The 11,086-nt window shown below is 41.9% G+C and overlaps 1 protein-coding gene across 4 annotated transcripts in view; it reads left to right on the top strand.

The window, feature by feature from the left end:
- The first annotated feature begins 2,991 nt into the window (after window positions 1–2,991).
- Window positions 2,992–11,086, top strand: part of CPSF6 (cleavage and polyadenylation specific factor 6) — a 30,339-nt gene continuing 22,244 nt past the window's right edge. For all 4 annotated transcript variants that reach the window (XM_012788711.2, XM_012788710.2, XM_012788709.2 and 1 more), the window contains exon 1: window positions 2,992–3,122. In XM_012788711.2, the coding sequence (XP_012644165.1) occupies window positions 3,063–3,122 (60 nt within the window). In that variant the 5' untranslated portion in view covers window positions 2,992–3,062. The remainder of the gene's footprint in view (window positions 3,123–11,086) is intronic.

Below are 11,086 nucleotides of genomic sequence, written 5' to 3'. Positions count from 1 at the left end.
TAATTATATTAATATATAATCGATATATTGATATCAATTATATATCAATACAAAAAACAATATTAATATATCAATTAACACCATAGGAGAGAGAATTAGTAATCTAGAAAATATATCAGAATAAAAGCTACCTAAAATGAAGCATAGGGAGGTAAAATAATGGGAAATTAGGAGAAAACAAGGGTAAGAGAAATAGTGAATAGAAAGAAAAGATCTAATGTACACCTAAGTGAAGCCATAGAAGGAGAGAAGGGATTGGAGGAAGAAAAGCAATATTTGAATAGGTAATGGCTCAAAATTTTCCAGAGTTCATGAAACATGTTGGTCTATATATTCAAGAGGTTTAGTGTATTTCAGGCATCATAAATAAAAAGAAATACATTTCCAAGCACACATAGTAAAAGAACAGAAAGCAAAATCTAAGAGAAAAATCCTAAATGCATCCAGAGAAAAAGGACCAACTACCTTCAAATAAGTGGTAAACACACTGACAGCTGACTTTTCACAGACAAAAATAGAAGTCAGAACCTTGGAATGAATTTTAATTATACTGAAAGAACATAACCTGCTTCTATCCTTGCATCTTCTCTGATTCTACTATCTCATTCTTGCTCTTATAAGGACCTTTGTGATTACTTTTAGCCCATGAGACAAGCAAGGATAATCTCCCTATCTCAAGATCCTTGACTTAATCATATATGCAAAGTCCTTTTTGCTGTATAAGGTAACATATTCACAGGTTCTGGGAATAAAAACATGAACATTTGTGGTGGGCCATTATTCTTCTTACCACACCACCAATCTAAAAAACGCTATCACCCTTTAACTTGAGTGGTTCTTTTCTCCTATAATTCCCCATGAAAGAAAGCAAATTAGTATTTCCAAGAAGCTGAAGAGGATAGGGTACTTGGCATATTATCTCATTTAACGTACCATCAACCTTCAGCCTTGGTGAGGTATATACATTATTGCCCAGATTTTAAAGATTCTGAGCTGAAGATAGAGTTGATACTTTGACTGAGGTCAGCTAGTTGATAAAATGACTAGAAATTTGAACTCAGAACACCAGATTGGTCTCTGTGACTGCAATAGAGCTTTTTCAACCATACCAAGTACAGTTTTAGTATCCTTTATCTGAAATGCTTAGGCCTAGAATAGTTTCAGATTTTAATTTTGGGGGGATTTAGGAATATTTGTATGTAAAAAACATGGGATGGGACCCAAGTCTAAACATGAAACTAATTTGTGCTTCATAAGACACCTTATATACACAGTCTGAAGATAATTTAACACAGTATTTTTTTTAATTTTTTTTTTGAGACAGAGTCTCACTGTGTTGCCTGGGCTAGACTGCCATGGAGTCAGCCTAGTTCACAGCAACCTCAAACTCTTGGGCTCAAGCAATCCTTCTGCCTCAGCCTCCCAAGTAGCATGCGCCACCATACCCGGCTAAGTTTTTCTATGTATTTTTAGTTGGCCAATTAATTTCTTTCTATTTTTAGTAGAGCCGGGTCGCTCTTGTTCAGGCTAGTTTCGAACTCCTGACCTTGAGGGATTCGCCCGCCTCCGCCTCCTAGACTGCTAGGATTACAGGCGTGAGCCACCGTGCCGGCCTAACACGTATTTTTAATAATTTTGTGCACAAAACAAAGTTTTGACTGCATTTTGACTGCAACTCAGCACATGAGATCATGTGTGAAATTTTCCACTTGTGGTGTCATGTTAGTGCTCAGAAAGTTTCGGATTTTGGAGCATTTTGAATTTTCAGATTGGGGTGTTTAAGCTTGGCTTGATGGTGCTTGGCTTATCATTGTAGGAATAATTTCTGGCCAGTCTGTATCTCAGGAAACACACGCTAATGTAGTGAGTTTTCAAATGGGTGAAAAGAAATACAGAATGAGGGGAAGGTTTCAAACTACAGAAATATCTTCAAATAAAGTTGGTGGCAAAAGATTCTTAATATTAACCATGAGTCCTGTAAGTACGTTCCCTGACACAGCGAAAGGGACTTGGCAGATGATTGAGTTAAATCACTTAGGTTCTATTAGGCTTCAGTTCTCTTGCCTGTAAAATGGGATGTTTGGACCTAATGACACCTTTTCCAGTTCTCTTCCCTGTCAGACACTATATGATTTTGAGGAAGAAGCCTCTGGCCTCTAGATAACTCCACCTTGTTGGGTGGGCTCTAAGATGACTGCATTCAAGTTAGAAGCGTCTGAGCCGTGCCAGAGAAAACCTATTGCAGATCTAAAGAGGAAAAAATGCAGAGCAATGAACAAGAGAGGAGGGGGAGATGAAAGAAGCCCAGAACGATGACGAGAGAGAGAGAGAGAGAGAGAGAGAGAGAGAGAGAGAGAGAGAGAGAGAGAGAGAGAGAGAGAGACAGAGAGAGAGAGAGAGAGACAGAGAGAGAGAGAGAGAGACAGAGACAGAGAGAGAGACAGAGAGAGAGAGAGAGAGAGAGAGACAGAGACAGAGACAGAGAGAGAGAGAGAGAGAGAGCGAGCTATTAAATAGTATGCAAATGTAACCACCAACGGGTATCCAGCGTTTACGATGCGAATAAAACTCTGCTGGTCTTTGAGGATGCAGGAATAAGACATTGTTCTCAGTCTCAAGGGGCTCACTTTGTATTTAACCATGGACTTATAACTTCCACCTTTATAAGACCTGGATGTGAAAAATGTAAGAAAACCAGAGGGATAAAAATATTTAGAAACGTCTGAATGTGTCAGAGGCAACGTGAAAAGACAGTCTGTGGAAACAAGTGGGACCCACTAGTACGCCTGATGCGCAAGTAGGGGAAGAAAATTGTCCCCCACCCTGCAGGCCTAAGCCAGACACACAGAAAAAAAGACCTCTGCCCCTCAGAGGCGCTGCCTTTCCTCTCAGCCAGTCCGGCCGCCCGGCTGCAGAGCCCCGGCCGCCCCCGGCCGCCCCGCCTGCATCCCCCGGGCCTCGGAAGTGACGCAGCGCGCCCCGCCCCCGCCGCTAGATCCGCTGCTGCTGCCGCGGCGGGCGAACCTGCAGGAGGCGGCGGCGGCGGCCGAGGCCGAGGGAAGATGGCGGACGGAGTGGACCACATAGACATTTACGCGGATGTGGGCGAAGAGTTCAACCAGGTAGGTGAGGGCCTGGGCCCACGCCGCCGAAGCGGACGGCGCTGCGGCGCGGACGCTGACCCCGGGGCCCGCGGCAGGCCGCGAGCCGCCGCGGCTGCAGCCCGTGCGCCCTTGCCGCCTCTGGGCCGCGCCGCCAGACCCCGGCGCGGCGCCCCCCTCGCCCCTCGTTCTACCGCGTCGTTTCACAGGCCGCGGGCGCTGCGGCCCGCCGCGGGGCCCAGAGCGCGGACGCGGACTGCTGTGCAGCCGCCGCTGGCCCCTCCCTCGCCCCGCCGCCTCGCTCCCATTGTTGGCGGCGGTCGGCGGGCGCTTCCCGCCGCGCTAGGCCCGGGCGGTGGGGCCGCGTGTGCGCAGCGGGGAGAACGGGCCGCCGCCGCGCCCCCTCCCCCGCAGCGGGCTCGAGGAGGAAGCCCCGGCGGGGCGCGCGCCCGCCGCCGCCTCTTCCCCGACCCTGCTGCTCGGGCTCCGATTCCTCCCGTCGCTCCATTTTGTATCCTGTCCGCGCACGGTCGCCTCATGGAAGGCCGCGTTCACGGCCCTTTGTATCCCGCGCGCCCAGTCTCCTGGGCTCCCCTGCTCGCGTTTGCGACAGGTTTTGGCTTGGCGCCTTCCTCCTCCTCCCCTCTCACTTTCTGAAGGCGGCTTAGGTGCGGGCACGTTTGCAACAAGTCCTTTGACTTTTGGACCCACAGATCGTATTTAAAAGGTGCGCTGGTCCTGTCTAGTTAATGGAAGGCTTGCGTTGTCTTTGAGGCCCGGTTGTGCTTGGCCTTTGTGATGAAAATGCCTGCGAAAACAGTGGCCTGGACCAAAAGGAAGAATTGGTAGCGCGATGGTTGGTTAGAACAAAAAGATGGTAGCTCACCCACAGATCAGTGATTACAATGAGAGAACGTTCACGTGAAATTCTTACGATATGGTTTTAAAAATAAAGAGCTGTAGATAAGACTCTGTTGTCGAAAACAACGTGTTAAATTTTCCCTGGGGGGGCTCTGCTTTATGATTTGAAAGGTTGGAGAAAGTGAGAATGCAAGGTTTTTCTGGTATCTCTACGGCCAAGGTTGCCTTGAAGAACTCGCCGCGGAGCTGCGCTATCTGATAATGGGCATCCTTGCAAAAGATGTCGTTTGTTACTAGGGCAGTGACGTTTAAGCTCTGAACCTGCTGTTCACATCTTTGCTGCGTTCTATGTAGTAACACATTTTAAAGAATCAAATTGTTCCTAACTGCAGTGCACCTAAATGCTCCCCCTCCAAGCCTGTATGAAAAGCTTAATAAAATTTTACTGGTTGATGTGGGTTCCCCGTCCCCCCCCCCCCATTAAGAATCTTATTTGTGGCTAGGTGCTCATGATTTTAAAAAAATATGGAGACTCAGAAATCTTTACTTTTATATTTTTCAGGAATGATTTTGTGTCTCTGGTTTAAATATTAGAAAAGAAAATATATTACCAATTGGCTTTAAATGTTTCCTACTCCGTTAATGACTGGATTTGTTTAAATGTAACCCATTGTAATCAAACGTTAAGTTTTAAAATTCTTTTTTTTAATTGTGCTTATATTTTGATTTTATGATGCATGAGTTGTACCAATTACAAATTAGCAAAATTTCTTGAGTGCAATACAAGTCTCTAATGCGTTTAGTAAGGTCTGTAGATAAAAGACCTCTAGGAAATTTCTTTTCCTTTTATTTGTCAAATGAGTATAACATTGCATCCAAAAGAGGGTTATAACTGCAAGTAAAGGAACAATAAATTTTTCAAGAGTGTCTTTGTTAGCTTTTTTTTGTTAGTTTTTAATTATTAGGGGTTCATAATAGTTGTATATATTTGCAGGGTACATGTGATGTTTTGATACAAGCATACAATGTGAATTAATCAAATCATGGTAATTGGGGTATCCATCACCGGAGGCATTTGTCATTTCTTTGTGTTAGGAACATTCCAGTTCCACTGTTTTAGTTATTTTAAAGTATACCCTACCTTACTGGTTATAGTCACTTTGTTGTGATACTCATTATTTTTTCTTACAAGAGAATACATTTCTTCACCTTTCTGTGCATGATAAAGAAGAATTGGGGTACAGTCTTGGAAGTTAAGCTTTCTTCATTAAGTACCTCTTAAGGAAATATTTTTAGGCTTTTGCATATTTAATTTGAGAGGGACATCTTCGTTATCCATGTAGCTGGATGGAGTGATACCTTCTTATCATTATGCAGAAACTAGTGCTGACTGAGCAGGCGGTAAGAGATTAACATTTTGTGACCCTTTGAGGAACTACTTTATAGGTTCAGCATTATGTCTAACACATAGTTGTATCATTTTACCAGCAAAATCTTTATATGTTTGAATAGATTAATGGGAAAATTAAATAGAGGCACTGTTTTTGTTATTATTTTAAACATCATTGGCCTTTAATTTTCTGCTTGCTATGGTAATTCTTGTACCAAAAAAAATGCCCACAAAAGGATAGTTGGTCCTTTTTCAAGTTTATCCTGTTTTTTAAAAAAAGTTATTATTAATGAAATATTTTTCTGAAATTTTATCAGAAATAAGAGGCAACCCACAAAATTATTCCGACTGATTTAATCTACACATTATTATTAGCTGATAACCTTATTTCTGGCAGTTGCTATATAAACTAGAACTCTTGTTTTACTGTAGTTGAGTAAACTGCTAAGTATTAGCCAGTCTTGACTTATTTTGGCTTCTAAACTATTGTAAACATATAAAAAAAATTCTTTGTTCTCCAGTGTGAGCTGCAGTTTTAATTGTATTTGTGTATTTCAAAATTATTGTAGTCTCTGGATTTTCCATTTTTCTACTATAAATGTTACACTTTAATGAAGTTTTTTTGTGTGTATTTTGGTAAAGCGCAATATTATTTTAAAAAGTGTGAGACATTCAACAGTTTAGAAGAAACTTTGTTTGGGGATAGGGTGAGAATAAGTTAGTGAAACCGTAGTAGAGTTCCTTTCTAAGCCAGATGAATTTAAGAATGGAGAATGAAGGAAAGAAGGCACAAGGGACTAGCTATTTATGGGTGTTCTTTAGTTCTTAAATTGAAGGTCTTTGGATGTCATCAAATCGAGAACAGTTGATTCACTGGAAGAGGAATTTGAACTACTTCCAAACCTCTACATTACTTGAATTTGGAGTTGAGAAGAAAGGGATTCTGTCTCATACTCAATAGTGTATCAGTTAGTTTGAACTGGGATTTGTACTCGAGTGTGGTAGTACTAGCCCAATATTGTGTAATTGTAGACTTTTTTATTTTGACCAAAACTAAGTGATAATGTAAAAAATTTAATTGTTCAAAATACACTTCTTGAGTATCTGTTATATGCCAACAAGGAGGAATGCAAAGTTTAGATAGTTTCTACCCTTAGAGTACACTGTATGGGGGTGAGAGGTACCTACATATAGTCATCCCCTCTTATCCTCAGTTTTGCTTTCCAGGGTTTCAGTTACCACTGGTCAACCAAGATCCAAAACCAAGATCCAAAACATACTTACAGTAAGATACTTAGACACCACATTTACATAACTTTTATTACAGTATATTGCTTAATGTATCCCTTAATGACAGGGATACTTTTGAGAAATGCATTGTTAGGTGATTTCCTCATTGTGTGGACATGATAAGAGTGTACTTACAAACCTGTGCTACACACCTGGGCTATATGGTATTGCCTATTGCTCCTAGGCAGCAAACCGGTGCAGCATATTACTGCACTGAATACTGTAGGCAGTTGTAATAAATGATAAGTATTTGTGTGTCTTAACAGAAAGGGTACAGTGAAAATATCTAAAAGGCAAAAAGTGGTGCCACTTGTATGGGACACTTATTCATAAATTTAGGCTGGCAGGACTGGAAGTTGGGTAGCTGTGAGTGAATGTGAGGGACTAGGATGTTACTGTATACTACTGTAGACTTTATTTAACATTTTACAGTGCACCTGGGCTATACTAATTTTTTAAAGTTTTCAATAATAAATTAACCTTAGCTTACTGTATCTTTTAACTTTTTAACTCTTATAGTAGTAACATTCAATTAAAAAGTTGAAAACAAACACTATTCACCTGTGCAAAATATTTTCTTTTGGCCAGGCGCAGTGGCTCACACCTGTAATCCTAGCACTCTGGGAGGCTGAGGTAGGCGGATTGCTCGAGGTCAGGAGTTCAAAACCAGCCTGAGCAAGAGCGAGACCCCATCTCTACTATAAATAGAAAGAAATTAATTGGCCAACTAATATATATAGAAAAAATTAGCTGGGCATGATGGCACATGCATGTAGTCCCAGCTACTCGGGAGTCTGAGGCAGCAGGATTGCTTGAGCCCAGGAGTTTGAGGTTGCTGTGAGCTAGGCTGACACCATAGCACTCACTCTAGCCTGGGCAACAAAGTGAGACTGTCTCAAAAAAAATTTTTTTTTTTCTTTATATCCTTATTCTATAAGCTTTTTTCTTTTCTCTCTTTTTTTGTTTTTTTAAATAGGGACAGGGTCTCACTCTGATGCTCAGGCTAGGATGTAATGTAGTGGTAAATAGTGGATCATAGCTAGCTGCAACCTTGAACTCCTGGACTCAAGTAATCCTCCTGTCTTATCCTCAGTAGCTGGGAGTACAGACACACACCACCATGCTTGGCTAATTTTTTTTTTTTTTTGAGACAGAGTCTCACTTTGTTGCCCAGGCTAGAGTGAGTGCCATGGCGTCAGCCTAGCTCACAGCAACCTCAAACTCCTGGGCTCAAGCAATCCTCCTGCCTCAGCCTCCCGAGTAGCTGGGACTACAGGCATGCAACACCATGCCCGGCTAATTTTTTCTATATATATTAGTTGGCCAATTAATTTCTTTCTATTTATAGTAGAGATGGGGTCTCGCTCTTGCTCAGGTTGGTTTCGAACTCCTGAGCTCAAACAATCCACCCGCCTCGGCCTCCCAGAGTGCTAGGATTACAGGCGTGAGCACCCGGCCTTTTTCATCTTTTTAAGAGATAGGATCTCCTATGTTGCCTAGGGTGATCTCTAACTCGGGTATCCCAGGCCTCAGGTGATCCTCCCACCTTGGCCTCTCACAGTGCTGGGATTACAGGTGTGAGCTACCATGCCCAGCAGCTTTTTCTGTTTTTTTATTTCACTTTTAAGCTTTTTTGTTCCAAACTAAGACACAAATACATTATCCTGGGCCTATACAGGATAAGGATTGTCTTCCATTTCCACATCTTGCCCCACTGGAAGGTGTTCTGGGGCAGTAACATGCATGCAGCTGTCACGATAACAGTGCTGCCTTCTAGAATACCTCCTGAAGGACCTACCTGAAGCTGTTTTACAGTTAATTTTTTGTATATAAATAGGAGTATACTCTAAAATAATGACAAAAAGTATATAAATACCTAAACCAATAATGCATTCACTTATTAAGTATTACACACTATACATAATTGTAATTTATTTATTTTATTTTTTAAATTTATTTACTTATGTTTGAGACAGAGTCTTGCTCTGTTATCCCAGGTAGAGTGCAGTTGGTGTCATTATAGCTCACTGCAACCACGAACTCAGGGGCTCAAGCGATCCTCCTGCCTTAGCCTCTAGAGTAGCTGAGACTACGGGCAAATGCCATGACGCCTGGCTAATTTTTCTATTTTTTGTAGAGACAAGGTCTCACTTGCTCAGGCTGGTCTCGAGCTCTTGAACTCAAGCAATCCTCCCACCTCAGCCTTCCAGAGTGCTAGGATTATAGATGTGAGCCACCGCACCCAGCCTGCATTATACGTTTATATGACTGGCAATGCAGTAGGTTTGTTTCAGCACAAATGCTTGAGTAATGTTTGTACTATGATGTTAAGAAAGCTACATCATCACTACACTATAGTAATTTTTCAGTTCCATTATAATCTTATGGGATTACCATCTATATATGGTCCATCATTGATCAGAACATCATTAGGTAGCACATAAATGTAGTTCTGTTTTATTATTGTTACTATTAATCTCTTACTGAGCCTATTTTTTTTTTTTTTTTTTTTTTTTTTTTTTTGAGACAGAGTCTCGCTTTGTTGCCCAGGCTAGAGTGAGTGCCGTGGCGTCAGCCTAGCTCACAGCAACCTCAAACTCCTGGGTTCAAGCGATCCTTCTGCCTCAGCCTCCCGAGTAGCTGGGACTACAGGCATGCGCCACCATGCCCGGCTAATTTTTTCTATATATGTTAGTTGGCCAATTAATTTTATTTCTATTTATAGTAGAGACGGGGTCTCGCTCTTGCTCAGGGTGGTTTCGAACTCCTGACCTCAAGCAATCCGCCCGCCTCGGCCTCCCAGAGTGCTAGGATTACAGGCGTGAGCCACCGCGCCCGGCCTGTTTTGTTTTGTTTTTTTGAGACAGATCTCGTTTTCTTGCCCAGGCTAGAGTGAGTGCTGTGGCGTCAGCCTAGCTCACAGCAACCTCAAACTCCTGGGCTCAAGCAATCCTACTGCCTCAGCCTCCCGAGTAGCTGGGACTACTGGCACGACCACCATGCCCGGCTAATTTTTTATATATATATATATATATATATATATATATTAGTTGGCCAATTAATTTCTTTCTATTTTTATAGTAGAGACGGGGTCTCGCTCAGGCTGGTTTTGAACTCCTGACCTTGAGCAGTCCGCCCGCCTCAGCCTCCCAGAGTGCTAGGATTACAAGCGTGAGCCACCGCACCCGGCCTTGAGCCTATTTTATAAATTAAAAAGTATGTATAAGAAAAAAACATAGCATATATAGGGTTCCTAACTATCCATGGTTTCAGGCATCCACTAGAGGTCTTGGGGTGTATCTCCCACAGATGAGGGGGGACTACTGTGATTATAACACACTGACAGGTTCTATATTGTAAATACCACGTCTTTATGTTTCTCTCTTTTTTTTTTTTTTTTTGAGACAGAGTCTCACTCTGTTGCCCAGGCTAGAGTGCCGTGGTGTCAGCCTAGCTCATAGCAACCTCAAACTCCTGGGGTCAAGGGATCCTCCTGCCTCAGCCTCCCGAGTAGCTGGGACTATAGGCATGCGCCACCATGCCTGGCTAATTCTTTTTTTCTATATATTTTTAGTTGTCCAGCTAATTTCTTTCTATTTTTAGTAGAGGCGGGGTCTCACTCTTGCTCAGGCTGGTCTCAAACTCCTGAGCTCAAATGATCCACCCGCCTCTGCCTCCCAGAGTGCCAGGATTACAGGCGTGAGCCACTGTGCCCGGCCCTTTAGGTTTATCTTTATGTGTAGAATTCCTGTTGATGGGGAGAGGAAAGTCAAGAAAAATTCTGTGAACTTCAGGAAAACTTATGTGCACTGAAGTAGTGTGTTTTTTGGGGGGATCAAAATACGTAATTGATACCTAATTCAGTTAGGAATTAGGGACCTAGAGGTTACCAGTTTTATTTCATGAGTCATTTTGCTTTATATTTAGCCATTATATATTTACTCTATCTGTTGTTTAGCCAATTATGGAAAATAAGTTTATTGGACAAATATCTGTAAAGCCTGATTTATGATAAATTTATGTTTAATAGAAAACCATGAAAGATAAGGCTGTAAGGTCAAAAATGAGCTAGGTAGAATGGATTCAGAAACACGGATAGAAATGTTGAGGGGAGCTAGAACTCTTTTCACTTGGTTTTATCATTTATGAGCATAGTTAATTTCGTTGCCTATGAATTGTCCACTGTGGTTTATGTGGCATATTTTTACTACCAAATTGGTTTCCTTGCCATTAGTTGAGCTTTTTACAGGGATTACAAGCTAATTTTAATGTCTGCTCATAACATAATTAGACAAAATCAGAAAATGATGTTTTTCTAAAAATATATAAGATTATCTGCTACTGGATTGTGCATGCTGTTTCTTTCCCCTGGTATGGAATACATTTTATAACTGCAAAATGTGATTTTTTTTTCCCTGATTATATTTCTCTAAATGGAAATGGC

The sequence above is a fragment of the Microcebus murinus genome, chromosome 10 (genome assembly GCF_040939455.1).
Source record: "Microcebus murinus isolate Inina chromosome 10, M.murinus_Inina_mat1.0, whole genome shotgun sequence".
Lineage (NCBI taxonomy): Eukaryota > Metazoa > Chordata > Mammalia > Primates > Cheirogaleidae > Microcebus > Microcebus murinus.
The sequence above is the reverse complement of the archived record's forward strand: the minus strand, read 5'-3'. Positions and strand labels throughout refer to the sequence as shown.